General features: G+C 45.4%; 1 protein-coding gene across 2 annotated transcripts in view; it reads right to left on the reverse strand.

Annotated features, from left to right (window-relative positions):
• BMP6 (bone morphogenetic protein 6) overlaps window positions 1-27,464 on the reverse strand; it is a 143,676-nt gene that overhangs the window by 17,186 nt on the left and 99,026 nt on the right. For both annotated transcript variants that reach the window (XM_065913339.1, XM_065913338.1), the window contains exon 2: window positions 9,947-10,139. In XM_065913339.1, the coding sequence (XP_065769411.1) occupies window positions 9,947-10,139 (193 nt within the window). The remainder of the gene's footprint in view (window positions 1-9,946; window positions 10,140-27,464) is intronic.

Raw genomic sequence — 27,464 nt, forward strand, 5'->3', positions numbered from 1 at the left:
TACCTTGCCTCTCTCTCTAAAACGTACCAAGTCATGTAGACTTCATGAGTAAATGCTTGATGGTCTTGGGGACTGGCCTTACCCTTGGGGATTTATAAGTGAGACTAACAATCAGAATCACGGGTGAGATTAAGTCCAAAGTAGCAGGATTATCAGAAGGCTTGCTTCTGTGTGTCCAAGACAGGGAGCGGGGGAAAATGGAAGGTTACTTTGTTCAAGCTCAAGGCTACCTAACCTGTGCTCCGTGACCACACAGATGCAATGATGTTCCCATACACTGGGGTAAGGGGGCGGCAGAAGACAAGATGGTCAGATGGCATCACCAACTCAATGGACATGAACTTGAGCAAACTCTGGGAGGCAGAGGACAGGGAAGCCTGGTGTGCTGCAGTCCACGGGGTCGCGAAGAGTCGGACATGACTTAGCGACTGAACAATAACAACACACTGGGGTATGAATCCCACCACGCCCCAGGGATCGGGTACAGACTGAATGAGGCTTTGAGAGAGTCAATTCCTAGGGAGGTTGATAAGAAGTCCGGGGGTCCCCAAAATGTTTATATCTTTAAGCCTGGAACTGATGATTACACAACAAAAAACTCAGTTTAAACTCTGTACTAAGGATTATATAACAACAATGTGTCCTGCTTGGGGACAGTTTCTCCTTCTTGAAAACCTTCTGACTAATCCTGATATTTTAGAATGTATATTATGGGAACGGGTCTGGTAGGATCTTTCTATTGTTAAATTTTAATCTTGTTATCCTAAAATGTAAATTGTGGGGCTGGGAGTGGGTCTGGTAAAATTTTCACAAACTTGAGACATTCTTTTGATTGTCTCTGGCCCCCAATTGAATTCTTCTCTTCCGGAAGCCAAGAATCCTGGCGTCTTTTGTGGGTCAGCAACAACCTTTCAGTTTCTGCCACCTTTTAAACACGTCACAGGCAAATTTTATGTTTTAGTTCTTATCACCCATGCTCACATCCACATCCTTGCCCAGCATGGGGAACTAAGGCAATAAAAGTGCTGCTAATTTGTGATTTTAAAACAAATAGCAAAAAAAAAAAAAAAAAATCTTGACTACAACCATGGCCTGCCTCCCACAAAGCTGGACATCCCCGTGGGGAGATGCTGGCAACTAAAACATCTGGGTGTGAATAATAGGGAAGGCAGCATAGTTTCCAGAAACAAACCTATTTTATTTTCTCTGTCATATTTACCAAGTGGGTAAACAATTCCCAAACAAAGTTCTTCCTGCTCCCCACACCGATGTCCCCCTCTCCAAAATTTGTCCTTGTTTTAATTCTTCTCTAACCTCCTCAGCTACCCTTGCAAAGAACAGAACATAGACAGGCAGGGGGAAGAAGACTTGGTAGCTTCTTGAATCTTCTTTTCCCCTTTGATTTCAGGGGGATCTTTCTAAGTCTAAGGAAGATGTTCTTGACTAGGAAGATGAAACTAACTGGTTACATAACCGCAGGTGTGGGTTGGGCACGTTATCCCTTTCTCAGGGGGCAAAAGAACAAACACTGTGAAGTTCACTGCCCGTCTGGGGCCCAGGCTGAGTGTGCCAGAGATGATCAAGCCAGCAGGAAGATTTCAGTAGTCCCTGGGGAGGGAACCTGTGACAGCCAGAGACAGAAAGAGAAACAGGTGTGGCTGGGCACAGCGATAAGAAGGCTTTGATTTTCCTCTGTCCAAAGGAGAATCGAGTTCTCCCATCCCGCCTTTCTCAAATTTGCCCTTCTCTTCATAAAAGAACAGTCCCAGATATCTCACTTTCACGTCAGTGGAGCTAAGAGTTCATGTTACTTCATTTCGGGAGGCAGCACTGAACATTCTATGGACTTCATACAGCAATCCCTCTATGAGCATCAGTCTGCGAGAAATGCTTTCCTAAGAACATGAATCTCCTAGATCCTGGCCCAACAACTGGGTTCAGGTCTGGTTTCCAGAACCACACTGTTTGGTTCCAACATGAACGTTTTTAGGAATTCATTATAAAGATTTCCAAATAAAAATATGATACTTCAGAGATGGGTGCTTTGGGCTATGGTGCATCAAATGAACACTCTTACTAAGAACAGCTAAAATCACAAACCTGTTTGAAGCCATCTTAGAGCAACCAAGAAAGGTAAACACTTGACGGGGTAAGAGCTCAGAGAAGAGAAATGCATCGAGGCTAAGCCCTGTATTTGCCATTGCTTTTTCATCTCAGGGCCTTTGTTAATTCCTGGCGTACCGCAAAGATGTCAAACAGAATGGGGTAGCAGCCCAGAGCCTGAAGCGGTATCACTGACTTGTAATGCAAATTGGAGCTTCAGGAAGTTATGACTTGAAGGGCTAAGGTCCCAGAGGACTGCACAGAAGTGAGCTCATCAACGTGATCTCATAGAAGTTTGGGGTCCCTTCCTCTAGGACCTTGGCTCTTCAAGGCCTGACTGCCATGAACTCCAATATTTCCATTTTAGAAATTTGCCAAATGTTAGGCTGCATTTGCATGGAGGAAGAAGCTGAGAAAATAAGCAGAAAGAAACGGCTTAGAGGCTAAAAAGCACAGCAGAGTTTTTGGCAGTCTCTCAATGCTGGGGAGTTGAAAATTAAGAGTTCAGACCCCACCATGGAAGAGAACTTCTGGTAAACAACCTAGACCTTTAGCTGAGACCCCTAAAGAGCCAAACTGCAGGAGAAACAGAAAACAAGAAACAGAGATGCTTTAACATATTCAGAAACCTGGCTTCAATTAAAACAGAAGAACAAGGTGATCTGCCTGCCTTCCAGAAGAAAATGAAATCTAGTCTGGAAGTAGACACCAGTATCTAGAACTGTTCTTCATAAATAAAGTCCAGAATATAATTTCAAAAAATGATTAGGCATGCTAGGAAATAAGACCAAATGAGGAAAAATCAAGGGAACAAACAGATCATGAAAATAGACCCACAGGTGATTCAGATAATAGAATTTTCAGACATGATCTTAGAATCTAGTGTTATATTAAAAGGATAAATCCCAAGTTCGGTTTGTTTCAGGAATGTGCCATTGGTTATAGACATCCCTCAATATCCTTGGGGGACTGGTTCCAGGATCCATTTTGGGATACCAAAAATACCTAGATACCAAAATCCATATATGCTCAAGTCTCTTACATAAAATCAGGTAGTATATTTGCATATAACCCATGCATGTCTTTCTGTATATTTTAAATCTCTAGATTCCTTATAGTACCTAATACAATGTAAGTGCTGTGTAAATAGTTGCAAGCACATAGCAAATTCAAATTTTTTGGAACTTACTGAAATTTTTAAAAAATATTTTGATGTGTGATTGGTTGACTCCACAGATGCAGGACCCATGGATATGAAGGACCAACTATAATCATCTCCCAAAATTCAGAAAAAAAATCCACATAATTTCTAAATTTAAAAAACTCATAGCAAACTAAGAATAGAAGAGAACTTCCTAAGTCCAATCATAGTATCTACAAAAGCATATATAACAAACATTATCCTTAATGGTACAATATTAAATGCTTCCCCCCTTAGATTAGAAATCTGACAGATTTCCAATCTAAGATTAGAAATCTACCAGAAATCTGTATGGAATTCAATATTACACTGGATATCCAGCAAGAACAATAAGAGAAGCAAAAATATAAGAATTAAAGGTGAAAAAATAAAAATGTTTATAGATGACATAATTATATTCATAGAAATCCTAAAATTCTGCAGAGAAACATTATTAGACTGTGTAAATTTTCAAGGCTGCTGGATATAAGATCAATATCTAAAAATCAATTGTATTTCTATGGGTATAGCAAAAAATAATCAGACACTGAAATTTTTTAAAGATAACAATACCACTCACAATAGGATGAAAACTTCAATACTTGGAATGATTCTAATGAAAATATTCAAGACCCCCCAAACTGTAAAAGGTTACTGAGAGAAGTTAAAAGCAAACCTAAATAAACATTCTTGGACTGGACCACTCACAGTTAGTGAGAGTCAATTCATCCCAAATTGAGCTCTAAATTTGATGAAATTTCAAGAAGATTTCAGAATTTCAGAACAGAGTTTCTTTTGTGGAAACTGAAATGCTGATTTTACAGTATACATGGGACTACAAAGGACCATCAACAGCCAAGAAAATCTTGAACACATTTGGAGAACTTACACACCAGATATCAAGACTTCTCATAAAACTAAAAGAATCAAGAGCATAGTATCGGTACAAGAAGAGAAAAATCAACCAACAGAACAGAACAAAGATCTCAGACACAGACCCACACTTATGTGGTCACATGATTTATGACAAAGATGCTACTGGTGTGAATGGAAAAAGGACAGCATTTTCAATAAGAGGTCCTGGGTCAACGAGGTTTATTCTTCTATCTAAACTACCTAATCTACGTCCACAGTCCACCTGTGATCTCAAATACCCAGTGCTAGAGAGTAGAGCTCATTCTGCTGGTCGAAATACTTCCGTATCTCACGGGCTCTCAGCATCTAATCATGACTCAGACACGTCCCAATCCGGAGTCTTCTCCAACCCCCTCCTGACTGATTCCTTGGGTCCCGATCTCTGTGAGTGGTTCAGAGTAGTATATCAATTTTAAAATTCTGGAAAACTGCTTTTGCCTTTTGACAGTTATTTTCTCTCCTGGGACAGTTATATTCCATCTTAAAAACAGGTCAGAATCGATGAATTTAGTCACAAACGTAAACAATAATTCAGCCTGGCCTTGTTCCTAGGGACTCCACCAGCATGGCCTCTGGGCGGCCTAAGGAACTCTTTCTCGGTTTTAAAAACCAAATCCACCACAGCATTGCCCTGTTCCCTCAATTCAAACTTGCATGTCTTCCAGTCCTAAAAATGATGCTAAAGTTAGGATGAAACATATGATCCAAACTGAAAAAAATATATGTATACAAAAAACCTCCCACTTCGCCTCTGTTTGCCTCCCACTCCCTCTGTTTGCAAACAGAGGAGTAAGTTGTGATATTGCTTATACCAGGAGGAACTGACTTTTAAATCTGGTAATTAATTCTCCCTTAAACGCCTTCCAAAAGACTGCACCATGATAAAACACAAAAAAGAAAAGTTATCACATACACAGGAGACAGACTATCACTGCCAAGCGATATATGCATACACAGAGTGCAGAATTTCACAGCTAGCACGTGGGGCCAACCCATGGACCAAACAGAACCATCTTTCAGATGCTGAAAACATTTCTGGCTGGCTTCCAAGAGATGCTGTTTGACTTCTAGAATACGCAAAAGTGAATTAAGAGTTAAAGTTACATCTTTAGCCGAATAAGAAATACAGATGAAAACGATATTCCTACAGGCCCCCAAATTGCACTAATAATAGAAAGGTACGTGAGTACATATGAAAAGTGACATGTTACCATCATGCTGCCACACAGGATAATGAAAGACTGACAGCTCATCAGAGCAGCCTTTACCCTCCAAGTATGAAGACAGCTTAGCATGTATGAGATGCAGGAGAAAATGCAAAGTAAGTGATCAAAGACGTCATACCGTGACTAAGTACAACTACTTTTATGTAATTTAGTCTTTTATCTCCCCCACACCTCTCCTTTGGAAAAGCTGCTAACAGATCCATGGTTGACCAATAGATCAATGAAGGTTTGCAGAGGGTTTTCCCATTGGGATTCTTCAAAAGCCAAAGCATGAAAGGCCTGGATTCTAACAGACACATTTGCACCCCGCCCCCCAGAGCTGTCTCCTGTGCTACCCAAAGGGGAGCATCCTTGAGACGTTCTCATCCAAGCTGAGGAGATGAAGATGCAAGGTGTGCCACAAGGGGACCGTTTCCCTCTTTCTGGCACTTCACCTTCATCTTGGGACTGTCCCCACGGCATGGGGGTGACTTTGAGTAAGCAGAGCAGACCACACTTTAGGCCTAATTTGGACTTGACACAATGTGTATACGCCACATTTCATCCTTCTATAGCGTAAACTGCCTGCCCAGCTGTCTAATGAGGTCATGGCTAAATTCTAAGGAAGGCATTTGGGAAGAAGGTCTTTCCCAAACCCTGAGCACGATATAACTGCCAGTTTCCACCAGGGTCATCATAGAAATAAAACAATTCCTAACATCAGATTTTAACAGCAAACTCGTCTTCAACTATCAACCCCACTCCATACAACAGAGTTAAAAATGGGGGGAAGGGAGAGTTAGGGAGTCTGGGATGGACACGGACTGCTGTATTTTAAAGGGATAACTAACAAAGCGACTTCCCTGGTGGCACCGTGGATAAGAATCCACCTGCCAATTCAGGGTACGTGAGTTTGATCCCTGGTCTGGGAAGATTCCAGATGCTGGGGAGCAACTAAGCCCTGGGCCACAGCTACTGAGCCCGAGGGCCCTAGAGCTGGTGATCCAACAAGAAAAGCCACCCCGATGAGGAGCCCGTGCTCCACAATGAAGAGTAACTCACTCATCACAACTAGAGAATGACCTCGCCTAGCAACAAAGACCCAGCACAACCAAAAATAATACATAAATTAGTTTTTAAAATGAAATAAAATGGGTAACCAACAAGGACCTACAACAGAACACAGGGCACTCTGCTCCACATTATGTGGCAGCCTGGATGGGAGGGGAGCTTGGGGGCGAATGGATGCATGCGTATGTATGGCTGAGGCCCCGCACTGTCCCCCTGAAACCAGCACAACATTATTACTCAGCTATACCCCAATACAGAATAAAAAGTCAAGAATAAATAAATAAACTGCAAAGAGCACATGTGTGCTTCTGGGTTGCCAACCCCCCTCCACTCCACGAGTTGCCCCAGGTCTTTTCGGGACTTAGATTCCATCTCTAGGCTTATTGTCAGGTTTTAAATAACATATCAGCTGCTTCAACAAGCACCATCCAGTCATCACTGTTTTTTAACTCATCTGATCCAGTGATTTTTCACCAGAGGCAGAAGGCATCTGCAGAGTTCACAGCAAGGGCCTCCCTTCCAAGCATCTTTCCTGACCCTCCCTGGGTCAGACTCCCTAGCTGCCCTTTATAGCAGGAGGTCTGACACAGAACTCCTTCAGCCCCAGCTGAGGGTATGACTCAGCAATGAAAAACCTGCCTTTTTTTTTCTCTTTTTCAAGGAGGCCAACTCTTTTGCAACACACACATGTCTTAAGCTGATCCATCAGATGCTACAAATTTCACTGAAGTACAGATTAGACAGCTATGTTTCTTCAGAAGCCTAGAGAGTCCTGTTTAGCCAAGACACCCCAAGACGGTACAGATGGGGAGATGGGACCTTCCCCAGAAGGGGTCCCGCAGTTCAATCTGGAGGCCTCTGGAAGAACACGGGGACACCACAGGTAACCTGGGCTCCAGGGCACTGATGAGAAAAGACAATCTCCCCTTGGCCAGCCTGGAACTCTTCAAAAGCATGAAATTCTCCCAATTCTCCCAGGATTTCCCCTTTCCTATGCATAAAAGTGAAACACATCCATTGCCAAATACTCCCGTCCTAGAAGGCAGAGGGATTACAGCTCTGCTTTGACAAGGAGTCATCAAAGGTTGGGACCGTGGGGTAGTCTGTTTTCCAAGCTCATTGCTGGCCCAGAGGAAGCCTGACACCAGCATCTGAAGCTCAAAGCAGCTGTTCACTTCTGGCTGAAGCTCAATGTAAACATCACAAATAGTCTGCTAGCATGCACTCTCTCTCTTTGGTAAAATAATAATAATTTTGAAAAAAAATTCATAGTCACAAAAGCTCCAATCCAGTGTTTTCACCATGAAGCTTATCCTGCAGAACAGAGGAAACTATGCTTTCCGAACAGAAGTCCGAGCCAAAAAGGCACCAGCAGATTATTTCCAACACAGAAAGGCAATGAGACCGATAATTAGGCAAACTGAAAGTCAATGGCTAAATTAGTCACAAACAGATGTGAGAGTTGGACCATAAAGAAGGCTGAGTGCCGAAGAACTGATGCTGTCAAACTATGGTGTTGGAGAAGACTCTTGAGAGCCCCTTGGACAGCAAGATCATACCAGTCAATCCTGAAGAAAATCAGTCCTGAATATTCATTGGAAGGGTTGATGCCGAAGCTGAAGCTCCAATACTTCAGCCACCTGATGCAAAGAGCTTACTCACTGGAAGAGACCCTGATGCTGGGAAAGATCGAGGGCAAGAGAAGGGGATGACAGAGGATGAGACAGATGGATGGCATCACTGACTCAACGGACATGAGTTTGAGCAAATTCAGGGAGATAGCGAAGGACAGGAAAGCTTGGTGTACTCCGGTTCACGGAGTTGCAAAGAGTTGGACACAACTTAGTGAGGGAACAACAACAACAAAGCAATTCCAAAGAATCACTGAATAATGACTTTCTCTGAAATATCGAAAGATGAAAAGCTAGCAATGGAGAATTTACTTCTCAACAGAGGCCCTTAACAGTTAAGTCTATCAATATACTTTAATTTAGGAGTGATAATCAGACATCAGAAAACCTCCCTTCCACTCTGAAATTTTGGTCTGTGATAAAGATCTCACGGTGGCTCTATTTTACTTATTATTTAACTACCATAGCTGAGATTCACCTACAATGGTCGGTGTGTATGTCCCACACCAGCGTGTGTCCCCAGAGCCTGGCACGTCCTTCCTTCTCCGCTTTCCTCATAACGGACCTGAATACGCATCAGGGCCAAATGTCAGCAGTGCTCTCAAAACAGTTCTTGTGTAGGGCAAGTTCACATGTGTTATTATTTTAGTGTGTGTATTTGAGACAGACCCACACACAGATCTGTAAGTTCAGGAGAAACAAAACTCATTCCTCTGGACCTCCTTGGCCGAGACTTTTGGACTTTCTTGGGATGTCAACAGACTTCCAGGACCAAAAGCAAGAATCTGGAGTTGGTTTATAAAACCCAAGCTAATCGAGTCCATAAACACAGGGGTGGGGAGTTCCCTTCCGTCTGCATTCTCTTACTTTTATCTTCGTAGTTACCATATTATTGCCAGAAAAGCCTATCACGTGCCAAGTTCCTAACTGCTACCCAATGAGAACCACGGGCAGTGCTGACCTCTGCACCCCAAGCTCTCCATCTGACCAAACCGCTCAGCTGAGCCCTAAGGACTAAGCAAAATTTCAAGGTCATGGGCTTGTTCTCTGCCTCTATAGGACTGAAATAAAATGCTGTACTCTTCATCCCTTAGCCCCTCCAGTGCTCTAAAAATCACCCCATGGAAGGAGTCTTTTACTCGCTAGGCAGCCCCAAGAACACAGTTCTTTTGTAAAATGGTGTGGCCTCATTTCAGGAAACAAGAATAATACAGACATGGAAAAAAATAAAGTCTACGGTTCCCTCACATCTACATGATAAAAAAAATACATTTGAGACACATTCATTCATACACATACACACACACACTCAAAGACATTATACTGGGTTGACCAAAATGTTCAGTCAGGTTTTTGACCAAAAGTTCATTCATGCAATTATCTTAACAAACTTTTTGGCCAAGCAATAAAATCTACATGTATATATTACGTCACAAGCACATAGCCTTCTAGTCACTTGACTCAGGAGCATTTGTAAGCATCATCATATAATTGTCCAGTGTGAACCTGTCAGCCACCCTCACCCACCATTCAGAAGAGAGCCTAAGCAGTGGTGGGAAACAGTTCCCAGTCGGTTCTGTCTTCTGATCACAAAGGATGCTTAGTAATTACCATTCACTGGCTTGCTTCAGAAAAGAAAACTATTGGGAAATCTTCACCGTTTTAAGAGCAAAAGTATCTTCTCGCCCGCTAAACTACCACTGGGAACACATTCCCTCATCACACCCATGGGCTGCCCTTGAACTCCAAGCCACCTTCCCCAGACACACTTGGGGTTTCAGGGTGATGGGGTGAGAAACGGGGCCCAGCCCGACCCTTTGGGGTTCCTCGAGCCTCCATACCTGTGCTGATGCTCCTGTAAGACTTGGTAAATGCTGATAAGAAAAGTTTGGTTTTTAAAACTGCCCACAACACAGTCCTTGTAGATTCGGAACTCTGCAGCCGTCACCGCCTCACCCTCAGGAATCTGGGATAGGTTGAACTTGAACTCTTTGTGGTGTCGCTGGCGAGGGGAGAGCTCCTTGTCGTACTCCACTATAGGATTAAACAAGAGAGAGTGACAACTGTTGTTACTTGGCTGAGTGCCACAGGCTCACCTCGAGCAAGCTCCCCGTTTTCATTCATAAGAGGATTACCAGTTACCCACGGCTTCTGAGAGGGGGTCGGGGGTGGTGGAAGGAACGAACCGCGGGCCAGGCGGCCAGGCTCAGACGACAATCCTTCATTTTCCTCAAGGATTAAATACAACGCTTAGATTCTATTTAAAGACTTTAAATAGCTTAATCAGGTCACATGAAAGCAAGTTATTTAAATGCTTCGCTTCAAGGGTCCTCGTCTGCACAGACGGCAGAAGGGGGGCTTCCCGGAAGTTGCGGGACTTCAGGAAACAGTGACGGGGACCTGCTCTGCCGTCCAGCGCCCGCCCCTCCCAGCGCCTCTTCCTCCCGTTGCCCTGGCCCCTCAGGTGGCTTCCTTCTCTCCCAGCCAAGCAGTTGACAAGACCCAGGGCAGCCCTGAGCTGACCTCTCGTGGGGCTCCTGGTGCTCGGGGGTGTATTCCGCCTGGGTCTGAAGCTTGAAGGGTCCCCCATATTTTGCCTGATGGCCGGTAGAAATTTCTGCTGAGGGGCTTAGTATGAAGTTTCATAGAAAACATTGTTCTAACTGAAGTCCATTGCTTCCTTCTCCTGAAGGAAACTGGGGGCTGAATAACTCTGCGAGGAGGGACCCTCTGGGTTAGAAGCTGCCGGGGTCTGCCTAAACTTGTCTATAGAACCCAAGTAGGAGGACAGAAATGTGGAAACACACCACCAGTGGGGCGACGTGCTGTTGTCCAAGGCTTTCTTAAAAACTGGGAAAGGATCGAATCTGCAAGTTTTTTCTTCCCTGTATTGTGGCTATTCCACGTGGCTTGCTGGATCTCAATAACCCTGACCAGGGATGGAGCTGAGCCCCCACAGTGACAGAGCCAAATCCTAACCATGAGGTCACCAGGGAACTGCCTGAAGGCTTTTTTTTAAATGAAATCTTTCCCTTGCTTTTAATAAAGCCAAGCTACAGAAACTACAAGCTACTGATTATCCTCCTTCGGAACTGGCCTTCAGATGTCCAGAGTCCAAGGGAGAGAAATGCTGTCAGCCTCATCACTGCAGGAGAGAAAAACCAGCACCCCACTTCCCACCACAAAACCCAACTCTTCTCCCCCGAGCTCAAAAATGTTTCTGCCCTGCTGTTCCTGCTGGTTTTTTCTTTCTTAATGGCAACCACAGTAAGATCTCATGAGCAAATTAATCCTTGTTGGCAAAGTTTCTTCAGGGCTTGTGGGTAGGGAAAAAAAAGTTCTTTGCCACCTCCAATGGCCCACTTTCTCCCACATGTGCTGTTCTCCATAATTACCAGAGAAAAGCTTTGCAGATTTAGCGTCTTAAAAAAAAAAAAAAAGAAGAAGAAGAAGAAGCCAATAACTCCTTCTGTGAGCTTGAGACCTCAGTGGCGTTGCAGAAGCTAGGGAAGCTAAGCCATCCATCGTATGAGATTTTCAGGAATTTCTGAAGCTTCCATGTGACTGTGCAACAAATCTTTTAGTTTCAACTTATCCCTTTGGAAGGGCAAGAGGAGGGGGAGTTGTTAAAAAAAAGGGTAAACTTTCACTTGTGTAAAAGAGTTTGAATATAAGTATGAAAAACAACAAAAAAGAAGGTTCAGACAGAAAGCAAGTCACCATTTAGCCTCAACAAGAGAACAGGGTTTTAAATTAGTGGCCAAGCATGAAAAGCATCATTGTTGGGGAGTTCATCCAAGGACGCCCACACCTGATGGTGGATCACTTTTCTCCAAAACTGATCTGCCTTTTCAGTTTGCCGTGTTATCATCAGCGGTTAAAAGGTGAACCGAATCTGATTTCCCAAAGAGACTTTCTAAAAAACAGTCACAGAGCTATTCTATAGGGCTTCTTGGATGCTTCAATTTTAGTATCAAGAAATGAAAGCATGTTCTTAAGATTCTTTTGAGAGAATACGTAACAATTCCTCAAAGAAGTCTTCCAGTCATTAATACAAACAACAGAAAAAACTATGAATGCAAAGCAAGGTAGAATGCAGGGACAAGATATTTCAGTTAGGAGGAGGGAAAGGGGCAGATGTTTCAATACATGAGAAGCGTTAGTCTTTGGAGAGGTAATGCCACCCCCAGTAAACCGTGCCTCCCTGTATTCACACCCTTGGGTGGTTGCCCTCCCCTGGGCTGGCTCTGTGACCTTCTCTGGACCAACAAGAGGCAGCAACAGTGGTGCGGAGTGACTTCTGAGGCTAACTCGTAAGTTTTGCGCTTCCTTCTGAATAGGTGTCTTGGGATGCATGTCTGAGGCAAGATGGCTACCAGGTAAGAAGTCCCACTCTGGACCCCCTAGGCTACGAGGAAGGCCAAGGTAACCGTGTAGAGAGGCCGTGTGGTGCATAAGGACATGGAAGGAGGAGGGAGGAGGAGTGAAGAGGCCAGCCACTCCCCCGCCACCTCAGGGGGCCACCGGACATGGCGTGAAGACGCCATCTTGGTTGTCCCAGGCGGAGCGGACTTGGGATGACGCCACCCCGCCAGAGGCCGCCTGGCTGCAGCGGCACGAGAGCCCTCCAGGGGGAGCCACCCCGCCCGTCCTCGCCTGGTCCCAAGACAGAGATGATCATGGTACCCTGTTGCTCGGAGCCAGTGTCTTGGGTGACTTGTTACAGGCAAGAGGCAAACGACAGGAGAGAAGGGAGAGCTGGAGAGGCCGGGAGGGAGGGAGCGAAGGAGAGAGAAGGCGCGTCTGACCTGGCCAGGAAGGGGAGAGGCTGCGCGCAGTTCTTGAGGAGAAGGGATGTCGAAATCCTGGAAGGCGATGTGTGTGACTAAGGGAGGGTCCTGGCAGCCGCTTGCAGACAGATGTGGAGAGAGAGAGAGAGAGAGTCTAAAAAGGAGAAAATAGAAGCACAGTTCAAAGCCCTCCATTTTATCACCGTGTGGATCAGAACTCACGGCCTCTATGTTCATTCCCCCAATTCTCCTCAGCCCAGCTGAAGGACTCAGCTTCGGCCTGCTGCTCTTTTACCCTTCCTGGAGGACAAGCATGGTCTCCTCGGCCCCCAGGAGTCTCTGACTGCTGCCCAGCTCATGTTAAGCTCTCCCACCTGAATGCTTTATGCCCCTTAGGTCAACGCTACAGCATCTTCCTCAATCTTCCTATGAGACCTCAGCTACCAGTTACTGTAGTATGCTTGGAACGCCTCCTCTCTCCCCAAATCTTCTGCCCACAACTGAATTTACACAGTGCATTTGCTAATGTCTCATATAGATACAAGAAGTAAGTACAATTCAATCACTGCCTACAAGTGCGTTTGAAGACCACGATAGTAAAACAGTCCAGTGTTCCTGCCTGGAGAATCCCATGGACAGAGGAGCCTGGTGGGCTACCGTCCGTGGAGTCGCAGAGTCGGACAGGACTGAAGCAGCTTAGCACATGTGCAAGGGTTCCAATGAGCTCAGCCTTTCCCCCTTCAAGCTGTGTGAACCGGGCTCCTTAAACATCGGGATGAGAGAGGGTTGAGCGGGGGACCCAGTGCCTCGTGCCTCTTTGGTAGCCCCTGCCTCTGGCTTCCCAAAGATGGTGCCGTGTGTGGAATGCAGTGAAGGAGTAACCCGGAGTGTGGACCACAGCGGGGAGCTCCCCAGGGGTTTTGAACTCCAGCTCCCCCTTATCTTACTCAGGGGATTCTGAGCAAGATACTAGCCAAAGTTTCAGTTGTCAGGTAATGGGAAAAATAACATTCCTGAAGGTTGAAAGAGTCTGCACAAAACAGTCTATGGTAGAGAAGTGCTTGGTAAATGTTAATTGTAAGCGTCATCAGCTGGTGGTATTTCAGACTGTAGGTCCCCTGAGCTGTGTGGAGGTAGACCTACTCGTGAGTCTTCATACAGGGCCAATTAATGTTCCTCTAAACGAGCTTTTTAAATGGGAGCATATAATACATTCTCTGGAAAGGAAGGTGAGTGAAATCCTGGTCTTGAATATCATCAGCCTTGGAGTTTGGCTACTGAATACAGAGCTGCATTCTCTGAGGCAACAATTCCTAGAATTTTTCATTTCAAGGACCACTGAAAACATTTTTTTTTAAATGGTAATGACCTTACACAAGGGCATCTACTGTTTCTGTTTGCCTTTTGTAAGGGCAATACAGCAAATAAGACAACAAATTGCACCCTTTTAATGCTCTGATTTTATTTTTAAAAGTCCTTTTAACACCAAATCAAGTAGGAAGGACATAATCCAAGGATATACACAATCGTTGGAGTTGAGTCAATTTAGCTTTATAGAACTCACTCTATTCTCTCTCCTTGCCTCAGATGAACACCAGTTGAAATTTCAGAGCAGCACCGGACCTCTGGCCAACAGGCAGGGGCCACAGCAGGAAAGAATAAATGTTACTGGGTTAAGATTAGAAATGTAGATTATGCAGTAATACACATGCAAAAGTATGCTGATATATGTGATTTTACAGAAGTAACGAAGCATAATAACAAAAGCACCAAGGAAGCCAGCACCTAAGTTAAAAACTGGAAGGAGACCAATATTTCTCCCCGAAGCCAACCCCCATCTCCACCCAGAAGGAATCTCAGGTCATGAATAGTGTCTGGCGGTCCCTTGCCTTTTAAAAATGAACAGTTTTGCCTCATATGTGTGTATCATCAGATCACAGAGTAGTTAGTTTTTCTTTTGCTCCTAAAGTCCTTCCTTCCAGAGACATGATGAGAGTTTTACAGACACCCAGGGAAACTCTAGGCAGGACCGTAGCTAAGGCTATCCAGGCTGGGGCTGTCCCCACGGCCCATTGGCTAGTGGTGTGCTGAGGTTCTGTGGGAATGGCATTTCTCACCATATGTTGGTGGGGATGTGGAGAAAGTAAAACCCCTGTGCGCTGCAGTCCTGGTAGGAATGTAAAATGGTGCAACGGCTGTGGGAAAAAGTGATTACTCAAAAAAAAAAAAAAAAAAGAACAGAATTATCATATGATTATCCAGGGATTCCACTTTGGGCTATGTGGGGACATCCAAAAGAATCAACAGCAGGGCCTCCAACAGATGTTTGTACACCATGTTCATAGCAGCATTATTCACAATGGCCAAAAAATAGGAGCAAACCAATATCCACAATGGATGAAAGGATAAACAAAATGTGGTCCACACACACAATGGAGTACTATTCATCCATGAAAGAAAGTAGACATTCTGAAACATGCCACCACAGGGACAAACCTTGCAGACATTTTGCTAAGTGAAATAAGACAGTACAAAGGGACAAACAGGACTCCACTTATGTGAGATACCCAGAGTAATCACGTCTTGCCAGGTGATTCAATGGTAAAGAATCTGCTTGCAATGCAGGAGATGTGGGTTCCACCCCTGGGTCAGGAAGTTCCCCTGGAGAAGAAAATGCCAACCCACTCTAGTCTTCTGGCCTGGAAAATCCCACGGACAGAGGAGCCTGGCGGGCTGCAGTCCATGGGGGCCCCGAAACAGTTGGACATGACTTAGCAATTAAACAACAACAAAGAATCATCAAATTTATAGAGACAGAAAGAAGAATGGTGGTTTCCAGGGCCTGGGTATATGACAATTTAGTGTTTAATGGGGACCAGGGTTCAGTTGGGAAAGATCGAAAGGTTCTGGAGACGATGGCGGTTGACTGCTGCACATCAATGTAAATGTACTTAAAGCCATAGAACTTGTACAGTAAAATGGCTAAAGTGGTATATTTTATGTTTTGTGTATATTACAATAAAAGAAATTAAAAGGAGACATTTTCTTTCTTTCTTTCTTTTTTGATCATGCAGCTTGCAGAATCTCAGTTCCTCAACCAGGGATCGAACTCTGCAACACAGCATTGAAGTGCCTAATCCTAACCCCTAGACTACCAGGGAACTCCCCACAAAAGTAGGCATTTTCTTACACAATCGCAATGTATGATCACAGCTCAGTTAAAATAATTCTTCACTGCCCTCCTATACCAAGTCCATCATTAATTTCCTCAAATGCCTCAAAAGCTGCCTTTCTACAGTGCATTTGTTGCAATTAGGAGCTAAACAAGGTGATTTCTCACACTTGGTTAAACTGTCTCTTGAGTCTCTTCTCAACTAGCAAACCAGGAATAGAAGGAACTCTGTGAATCTGATGAGGAGTCTGTGTAAAAGCCTATACTAACAACCGTCTTTATGGTGATACACTGGAACCACTTCCTTTAAAACCAGGAAGAAGGGGAGGATGCTCATTTCGGTTTTGTGCTGGAGTCCAGCCCAGTGCTGCTCAAGTTACACAATAGGGAAGGAAGAGACACGTTACAAACTGCGGACCTTAGAGAAAGTTCAGCAAACTGCCTCCGTGACCATCTCAGCGAGCTACAGCGGCTATAACAAAAACACCACAGGTCAGGTGGCTTAAACGGCAAACATGTATTTCTCATAGTTCTGGAAACCAGAGATCAGAGTACCGGCAGGGCTGGTCTTGCTGCAGGTCCTATCCCTTCCCAGTTATGTCCTCACAGAGCCTCCCTTGGTGCAGGCAGGAAGAGGGACAGACTGTGAGCTCTCATCTCTTATAAGGACACTAATTCTGTCCTGGGGCGCCACCCTCATGACCTCACCTAGAGTAATTACCTTCCAAAGGCCCCACTTCCTTATGCTGTCTCACTGGGGATAAAGGTTCCAACAGTATAAATTCTGGGGACACAAACACAGTCCATGACATTGACCTGACGGTGTCACGTGGTATTCTGCTACCTTTCCAGTTTATGCTTTGAAAATTTGGCATTCATGTTCCTAAGCGACTCGGATGATGGTCTCATCTCATTACGTTGTTTGATTTCAAGTTATGCTTGCTCTTGGAATAAGCAGGAGAATGTTCATTCTCTTTCAAGAAATGATCTCTTCCTGGAAAGTGTGAGAAACTTATTGGTAGCATCTGATCCTGGTGTTTTCCTTTGGTGAACATTTTTAATTATTCATTTTCCTTTAAACAAGCTATCATTTTTCTTTCTTCAAGTCAGTGTGTATTTTCTAGAGGTTTGTCAATTTGAGTTTAATTTTTCACATTTATTGCCAGAAAGTTTTCTAAAGTATTCTAATATTTAATCTCTGCAGAGATTAAATAATATTGTCTATTTGTGGATTCTGTTTTTCTTAACTCATCTTACTGAAGGTTATTTTCTTTTTCTCACTGCCTGCTTAACTTGATGATAAAGATATTTTAACGTAAATATCTTCTGAATGTCATCCCACAATATCTGAATTATATCCACTAAAGTTGTCTACAGAAAAATAAAGACACCACTTCAACTGCAAATATAAAAGAGGAAAGAGGAGGGAAAAGATTGGAATAATCTATTTAAAACATTTAAGAGTATCACAAATTCATAACTTTCTCACTGGCTGGACTCATTCAATGGTTAATTCATATGGCTTAGTTAACAGAATTACTACTGACCCTTGAACAACGGGGGGCTAATCCGAGTGTGACCTGTAGCTGGTGCTCCATCGTCTCAGTGTCTCCAAATCCTCAGCCTCAACCAGCCGTGCACTGTATAGTGGGCAGTGTTTGCTACTGAAAAAAATCCCCATGTAAGTGGATCCACACAGTTTAAACCCCATTGTTCAAGGTCAATCATACGTTCATTCCACAGTAAATTCTGCATTTTCCAAATGCTTAATGCTCACACTTTAGACCAAACTTGAAAAACCTGAAACCCCTTTTTTAAAATCACCATTACATTGACAACAATAATCATCTTTTCATGCTGTGGCACAAGCTGATTTCATTTCAGGTGACAAAAGTTCTGGCTGGTTTTCCATGAGCTGTAACCATAGTGGCCTTTAGACCTTTCTGTGATAAGCTTCCTACCTTAAGTGGTCATAGAGACATTGAGCTAAACTCTCCAACTCAATTTTTAACCACAGCACCATGACCCTTTACCCTCCAGGATTCATCAAATATTTCTCAGTATTTGTATTCATGTTCTCTGAACTGACGCTCCTATAGATAGAAATCGCGCAGCTGTTTTGCTGGCTGTCATGCTCTATGTTCTAAATGACATTTTCCCCCTAAATTTCACTTAAAAAAATAATTACAGATTGACAAGTGGTTGCAAATATAGGGTACATTAAAAAGAGAGAGAGAGGTCCCATGTAATATCTTGCATAACTAACAACAACAAAACCAGAAAACTGACACTAACAAGTTAGTGTTGGAGCAAGACTGTTGATTTCACTGGGTTTTCCGTGAACTTTTCGGGGATGTGTGTATAATTCTATGACCGCCACCACCAAAATCCAGATCAAGTCACCATAAAGGACCTCCCAAGGCTGCCCTTGGATTCCAGATAAGTTTTAAAGATCAGACTCAGTACATATATTATAAAGAGCTCTAGGATCAAAATTAGTGCCTACATATCATCATCAGACATAAGGGTTAACCAAGTCACTTTTCACTTGGAAAACCTCATTTTAGAACTTCTCCCCCACTTGCCCCCCAGACGCTCGCATCACTTTAGACTGGGAAGACGCTCAGTAGCTATAAGCGTGCACATCTTACAGTGGAAACGAGACCCAGACCGCAGCCAGCAGGAGAATGCACGCTTGGGCTCCTGAGAAACACAGGTCACAAGGAGTCCTAACAAGAGCAAAGAGCCGCGTTTTTGCCTAAGGACTGCTATAAAGAAGCAATCAGCCTATGTTTAGTAAACGTCAGTATACATGATATGCATTTTTTTCATAGATAAATTGGAGGTCTTCAGTCAAAACAAATGGGACAGCTCAAAGAGAAAAATCAGCTCTGCCACACCTCTGGTTTCAGCGGCACAGCAATATTAGGTGGAATGTCCTCACTGTGGCTGAGGAGAGACGTTTAAGCCTCTACTGATCGTGTCAGATTCAGCCCGTCTTCCTGGACGGCCTGGTGTCTCAGGTCGCTTTCATGTCCTTCCTTATTCTTGCTGTGCTATAGCTTCACGACCACAGCCTGAGCTGGGCTTCCTTTGATTTATTCTGCTGGGATGACACTGGACTTCAGTTTTCTTTGAGATGACTCTTACATGGATATTATATTAAGTCCTTCTCCTTCTAATATCTCATTTTTAAAAAAATTTTTATTCATGGATCTGGTTATTTTCGGCAGCTTTTGTTGCTGCATGCGGGCTTTCTCTGGTTGCAGAGAGTGGGAGGCTGCGCTCGAGTTGCGGTGTGCGGGCGTCTCATCGGGGCGGCTTCTCTTGTTTCAGTTTTCAGGTTCAGTAGTTGTGGCATGCTTGCTCTGCAGCACGTGGGATCTTCCCAGATCAAGGATCAAACCTGCGTCCCCTGCACTGCATGGCAGACTCTTCCCCTGGACCACCAGGGGAATCCCCTAATTCCTGTGCTTCTTAAAACTGCACATTTATATCTTGCCTCCTCATCTCTGGGCTGAATCATCTCTTCAGATCTGTCTACCAGTTCACCAATTCTCTCTTGAGTATAAAGATCAGACTCAGTACATATATTATAATATATATATATAATGTATAATGTATAGTTTAAACCATCTATTAGTTTGACATTTAATGATTTTTAAACTTTCCAATAGCTGCTGCGTGGTCTACTTTGTCATTTTCGGTTGTCCTTTATCACTGTTATATATTATACAAGTTTTTTTTTTTTTTTTTTTTTTTTGTATTTCCTATATAGCCATCTTTCCTTTTCTAATTTGGCTTTTCTTTTCTAAAATGTGAAATCCTTGGGAGGGTTGAATCCTCATTGTCTTCCCATCCCTCCAATGACTTTCCTTTTGCTGGTTTTAACTTCTTGGGTGTTTGGAAATTTTTAGGTAATTTTTTTTCATTGAAATTCATCCCAAATGTTTAAATTGGTGTTGCTTTTCTTAAAACACACACACACACACACATATACACATACATACATACACACATTTGCTTCTAAGAGGAACATGACCAAGCTGGAATCAGTGATCTCTTCTAGAAGTCTGGGGGGCCCTGGCTTCACTTGGGACCCTCTGGGACGACTCCCCCATCTTGGCCTGCACCCCGAGCTGGTCTCGTGACCTGAGTGGTACTGGAATTTGCACTCCCAGACACCCCGCTTTTATGTTTGTTTGCTCACAGTAACAAGCCCGAGGGAGCCCTCCACGATGTCGCAGAGTCCCTGACATTCTTGCCTCTGTTTATCCTGGACCTAGTCATCTGTTAGCAGGAGAGCCTTATGAATGATCTAGCTTGCAACTCTTCCAGAATCTGGAGCCTTTATCTTTTGTGTTTGAAAAATAACATTTGGGACACATTCCTCTCCATTCTGAAAGACATTATAAAACCCGCCTGATGTTTGAAGCCTCTACCAGCGCCGCCATACACATCATCTCATCTGCTTCTATGAATAGTCCCAGCGGGCAGCAGAGCACACGTGATCAACACGGTTATCTACAGGACTCTTGGGCCACAGGCATGTGCAGGGGCTTCCCTACGCAGCTCACTTTTAGGATCCCAGCCAGGGTTTTATGCTGATGCCTCCCACCTGTCATCTCCAGCCCACTGCTCTCCCTAAGGGTCCATGTCACCATCCAGCACCATCCTTCGTGTACCTAAAGCCCCAACATGCACAAAAGGAAACTCATTGATTCCCAGTTAAGTTGCCCTGTGGCTTCACCTCTGTCCGGCCAGCCAGACCCTACTGGCCAATCAATTACCGGCTCGTGTGGATTTCACCTTCTACGACTGCGCTGAAGCCACGTGCAGTTAATTAAATGTAAACTGATTAAATTGAAAAATGCAGTTGCTCAGGCCCACCACCAGCTGCATTAAAAGTGCCCAGTGGCCACACTCAGCCGGCGGATACTGTATCAGAAAGCAGGTCAGGGAACACGCCATCGTCACAGCTAGTTCTACTGGACGGCATGCTTTAGAGGTCTCTCTGACCACCACCGACCCACCTGCTCCTTCTTGACCACCGCCCCTACACACCCTGGTCCCAGTGTGGCTGCCAAGCTCCCCTGCCAGACCATAAGCCTCTCAAAATCAGGGTCCAGGACACATTCATCTTCACACCCCCGGAGGGCACAAGACTGTCTGTCAAATGAATGCAGGAGCCAGGACTCAGGCCCACTCCTTGCTGTCTGCTGGGCAGCAGTGTCCCCAATGGGCAGAAGGAGCCAGGGCAAGCGTGGTGCCAGGCTTCACACTCCAGCCCCAGAGACCTCTCCTCAAGCCCCAGGGCCATCCTCCAGAATGTTCAATCACTAAGTTGTGTCCGACTCTAACCTGGGGACCGACTAGACACATCTGTCCAGGTTAATTTTTTTTGAAGCCACAGCACGCTGGGCCCAGAACACCAATTTTCACATTGCTTTGCACTCAGTGTTCAGGATGTGAACTCCAAGCATGTTAAATTTTAAAGCGCAAAGGAAAGAAATTAATCGGCTCAAATTGCTTCAGTTACACTCAAGCCATATCACAAGGTCACCATGCGCAAGAAAGACAGAATGGATTTTTAATCCCATCCTGAATTCACAGAAGTAGACCTTTGACATTCTCTTTCATTCTTTTTTAAACTGAAGTGAAATTTGCATAATACGATGAACCACTTCAAGGTGAATAATTCAGTGGCATTAGTACACTCACAGTATTAGTGATCACCATCACTAACTGGTTCCAAAACATTTTCATCACCCTGAAAGAAAATCCATGCCCATTAAGAAGCAACTCCCCCTCCCGCCACCCCAGATCCTGGCAACCACCAATCTATGCCCCACCTCTACAGATCTGCATATTATAGATACTGTGTAAGAATGGAGTCATACAATCCTCTGTGACTTGCTTCTTTCACTCAGCACAAGGTTTTCCAGGTTCATCGGTCATGTTAGAATGTATCAGTACTCCATGCCTTTTGTGGCTGTATAATATTCCACAGCATGCACGTGCCACATTATGTCCATCCACTGGAGTTCAGCTGGACTCCTTCCACATTTTGCCTGCTGTGAATAGCACTTCTAAACACGTGACTGCACATGGATCTGAGTGCCCGTTTTCTATTATACACCTCTTTCATTCTCTTTTGTTCTCCTTCTTCATCTCTCCTTCTCAGCCACAGATTCCCCAGAGTTCATGCTGGAGAAGCTAATAATTACCCATCAGAGTTTAAACACAGCCTGTCCCCAAAACTCGGGGAATTAGCCAAGGACCCTCCTCAGCACCAAGCTGGGCAGGACTTCTGAGCAGAGAGAGCGGGGAGAGTAAGTGAGTGTGGAGTGGACACACAGCCCTGTCTGTGCTCAGAGCGGGCATGGGGTCATATGTGCGCAAAACTCCGGTTAGAAAGGCAGTTGGTTCAGGGGAGTTACAGGAGAGACCGCAAAGAGGAAAAACAGATGTGCCGCGTGGAGAGAAGAAAAGGGCATTTCAGAGGTCAGCAAAGTGGGGAGTGACGGGAGACTGAAAATCAAGCTCTAAGGAGAGAGGAAGCTTCTCTCCAAAGACATCCTGGGAAAGGTGAAAAGGGAGGGACCCTCGTCAAATGCCTATCATTTCCTTGTTTCAAAGTCAGGAGCCAAGAACACGGGACCAACAGGCGAGGCTGTGGGGCCCAGATGCGGCTTCCTTCTAGCCTCTCAGCCACTGTTTTCAATCTGCTGCATCTACAGAGTGGCCCAAAATCTGGAAACAAAAATACTACTTCTTTTTCATGTACTGGAATATCAATAACTCACTTACTAGAAGGTATTATGCCTGTGTTTACTAATTTGGTGACCACCCTCCAAAGATGGATAAGTAACTTCCACCCACAGGCAGACAGAATGCAGACCCCAGGCTCAAAGATGCTCAGACAGTGCCCGTGCTGTGGGCTCAGTCATGCCCGACTCTTTGCCACCCCATGGACCGCAGCCCACCAGGCTTCTCTGTCCATGGGATTCTCCAGGCAAGGATGCTAGAGCAGGTTGCCATTTCCTTTTCCTGGGGATCTTCCTGACCCAGGGATCGAACTCGAGTTTCTTGAACCTCTTGCATTGGCAGGCAGGTTCTTTACCACTGAGCCATCTAGGAAGCAATGCTCAACAGGGATGTAAACTACTAGAGGATACATCTTTTTATTAAGACCATGCCCATCAAGGATTTTCTTCACATACACCCTTTCCCAGCATATAAATCCCACCGCCTCCATCCCCTTCTGCAGAGTCAGAGCAAGAGCGTGAACAATCAACCAAACAGAAAATCAGTCCCTAAATAATTGAGAAGTGAGCTACACAGAGCCAGTTTCTCTCGTTGGGTGGTAGCTTAAACAAACACTAAATCCTGCCTTTTTCCACAGTAGACTTCTGACCGTGACAAGGGAGCTATTCGGTTTTGATGAAACATTCAAGTCTTAAAAGTTAAGAGTAACTGACAGGCCAGTTTCCTGCCCTGGTTCCCAGGGTGACCAGGGTTTCAGATTCCTGGTCAGTTACACTGCATCAGATGACCTGTTATTATCCACGGCCCAGCGTCGGGTGTGCCAAGCACAGGATCGGGAGAGAACTTTCTCAGGCTCCCCTCCAAGCCCCAGGTGGTCTGACCGTGGGGGGCCACTACACTGGACCCCCCCTCTTCACCCCAATGACACCCAAACCCGCAGCCACAAAGGAAGAAAGCAGAGGTGAGCTGGGGCTGAGGGTGGGGAGCCCCTCCAGCGTGCACCCACGGGGGGGACTTGTTTTGTCACGTTCTGACCAGCACCTGCGCAGAGCAGGGGGCCTTCTCTGCGCCTTCTCTGCACGAGGGAACTACCCATGTGGAGGTGACGGCCCCCAGTGCCCGGGCACCGGCGGACCTAGCCTGGCCGCAGCCAGGGTCAGACACACTAGCCCTTTGTGGTCAACCTAAGACGTGCAATTCTAACCCCCAGATGTGACCACACCTGCCGTCTCCTAAACAAGGGAATGGAAAACCCCCCATGGGGTTCGAGCAGGTCCCCACGGCACAGTTGAACCCTCTGAGCAGAGGACATGGAAGAGAGTGGTTCCTTTCCTTCCAAAGATAAAACCTCGATGGCCACATCCTCCCCAAAACACAGGACATTCTCCTGGGCTGCTGTCGGACCATCTCTTTCTCTTTCTGGGGGAAGCCCTCCTGGTCTCTCCTGAGCAACAGTGATGCTGACATGTTTCGCCCTAATTGACTCCAAGTCAATGCTTCCAACATTAAAACAGCCAACAGACACACTAAGGTTAAGCATTTGACTGTATGATTTGGAAGAAAAACAAAGCAGAAAACATCTATAAGGGGCTCAAAAGGGTGGGAAACACAGGGCTTTACTTATGCCTCTCCTCTCCCTGTTCTGGGGGGAAAAAAAATCATGCAACTCCTGGGTTAACCAGCTAATCCTGACCTGAACAACGTAACTTCTCAGGCAGTTTTATTCATAAGAGTGAAACCGATTCCAACTTACTGCAGTGCTTTTAGTTCCCCAGAAATGATGACAATGGATAATATAAAGTCAGAAAGTCAGAAATGACACGGGAAACACTCACGTGTGACTGATTGGCCGTGTGCACTCGTTTGTGTTTTTCATTTGGTCCTAATTTCCTCATTAATAAGTGGGGCAGGGAAAACATCTCTGGATTGAACTGGAAACTCAGGTTCTCATCCCCTCTTCCTGGAGCCCCCCCTGAAACCACCACCCTAGATGTGTTCGCCTGGCTGTAGTTTCCGTGTCTAACGTGGCCCTGTCGTTTCACCTCGGGGCTGAGTTTAGGAAAAAAGGCTGGAAGAGAAGATCCTTACCCAAGCATCAATCTGTGGGAAGGCAGAGGCTCAACGGAGCGACAGCCAAAGGCTTCTCGGTAACCCTCCCTCTGTCTCCTAATTCAAAACATTATCCTTCGTGATTGGAGGACATTCTTTGCTGCGGTGATTCACTTTGCCTTCCTGAGAACACGACACAGAGCGGCTCCCAGTGTAGAGTTACTGATCTGCCTCCAGATTAGGTCCAAGCTAAACCGCTCACTGCACATTTTGTTTTCCCCGAAGCACAGCGGGTCCGCAGGGTGGGGGAGCCCACGGGGCGGGCGGCTCCCTTGGCCAAGTCACAAGATCTGGGTTCTCTCTGGATCTCAGATCACAGACCACGGCGATGAGCAGGCCTCGGTTCACAGACACCAGAGTCCGCCCGGCTCTGAAGTTACCTTCGTCCTGCTCCTGGCTGGACCGCCTTGGGAGCGGGACCATGCGGTGCGCTCGGTCCTGTCCAACTCTTGCGACCCCATGGACCACAGCCCCTCAGGCTCCTCGGTCCACGGGATTCTCCAGGCAAGAATACTGGAGTGGTAGCCATTCCCTTCTCCAGGGGCATCTTCCTGACACAGGGATTGAACCTGGGTCTCCTGCATTGGCAGGCAGATTTTTTTTTTTTTTTTTTTAACCACTTAGCCACAGGAGAAGCTCCGTGAATGGGACCCGGCAGGGTCAAAACGAGAGATCAGGACCAGAACCGCGGGGAGGAGGGCGACAGCGGGGTTGGGAATGGCATTTCCTTCTCGCGGCCCTGCCTCAAACAAAACACCACGAGGGAAGGATGAAAAGGGACCTGAAAGACGAATCTGTAAACAAGAGGGCCACTGACCTACCGCATGAGTCTGCCCGAGACTGAGGGCTTTTCTAGGACACGGACCTTTGAGGGCTAAAACCGGGATGGTCCCAGGCCAGCGTGGATGGCTGGTCGTCATACTGCCTTGGGACATCTGCTCCAGTAAACCTCAGACTCTAGAAGTTACCTGGATTAGACATCACACGTGTCCGCACATGGGCACACACATGTACTCACACACACACAATCACATACACATGCCTTCTGGCTGTGGCTTTGCCCGTGTACTTCACACCATAGCTGGTCCCTTTCTTTCCCTCATTTTATGCTCCAGCCACTTCTCACAATTCACTTTGTCATCACGAGCGATGCTTCTTCCTCTGATGACTCATGTTCTCAGGTCTTTCCCTGGTAAGACATTGGATATCCCTCTCTGAAACTGGAAAAGAGCATCCTGCCAATTTCATGTATTTATATTTTTTATAAAAGGCAACATCAGTTCACTAAAAGGATCACCTTTCCCCGGATTGTGACAGCCTTTTCCTTTTTTTTTGATATTATCAACCTGTCTGCACATGACCTCTGACCCAGGTAGACCTTGACAGTTGCACGTGACCCTGAATTTCACAAGCAGCTCCACTCCCTGTTCGCTCTGAAGACAAGGGACATGGAGCCGAATTCCAGGACCCCAAGCTCTGGGTCCAACCAGTCCAACCTGAAGGAACTCAATTCTAAATATTCATTGGAAGGACTGATGTTGAAGCTGAAACTCCAGTATTTTGGCCACCTGATGCGAAGAACTGACTCACTGGAAAAGACCCTGATGCTGGGAAAGATTGAAGGCAGGAGGAGAAGGGATGAGGAGGATGAGATGGTTGGATGGCATCACCGACTCAATGGACGTGAGTTTGGGTAAACTTTGGGAGTTGGTGATGGACAGGGAGGCCTGGCGTGCTGCAGTCCATGGGGTCGCAAAGAGTTGGACATGACTGAGCAGTTGAACTGAACTGAAGCTCTGGGTGGGGCCTCCTTGTTTGAGGAGAAGAAAGTCAGGGCTCCACGCCCGCTGGGAGCACTTCCCTTTGGGGCTGGTCTGTGACTGGTGTTTCATCACAGACAGTGTCCATGAGGAAGGAGACCTGGAGAAGCATCAGGTCACAGTGCAGACCAGTTGTCAACAATGCAGAGCTCACATAAAGATGCCAGTGACCGCCCACCGCTGCTGGCAAGTATGGAGGAAAAACTCCCCAAGTCAGGGGCTGATTCTGACTCACAAGTGATGGTAACAAGCTAAAGAACATGATCCTACAAGGAGTAAGAAAGAATCCAAAATCTCTTGTTTTTCCCCCAAATCCCCTTCATAAAATGTCCCTAAAGTATAAAACAAGCTTGATGCTGTCTCTCGTCTTACAAAAGCAATGTTTGGAACACTTTTTTAATCTTCCACAGCAATAAGGTTAGCAAAATTGGACTAATTTGCACATATTTGCTTATTTTTGATCTTCATGTTGCGTAAATTCTGAGAAAAATCAGCAGAACAAAATAGTCTAAGCCACAGATTTGGTCTATTTCATGCTCTTAAAAAAAATTCAAGGAAAGAGTCCAATTGCAAATGTGTTAAACAAACAACGTGTGGGCATGGAGACACGTCCTAGCTGTGTTCACCTGCTGGCCCCGTAACGTGACCGACTGCCCGTGACAGACGGGCCCGCTGGTGAGTCACGAGGGCCCGCGGCCTG

The sequence above is a fragment of the Muntiacus reevesi genome, chromosome 20 (assembly GCF_963930625.1).
Source record: "Muntiacus reevesi chromosome 20, mMunRee1.1, whole genome shotgun sequence".
NCBI classification, from domain to species: domain Eukaryota; kingdom Metazoa; phylum Chordata; class Mammalia; order Artiodactyla; family Cervidae; genus Muntiacus; species Muntiacus reevesi.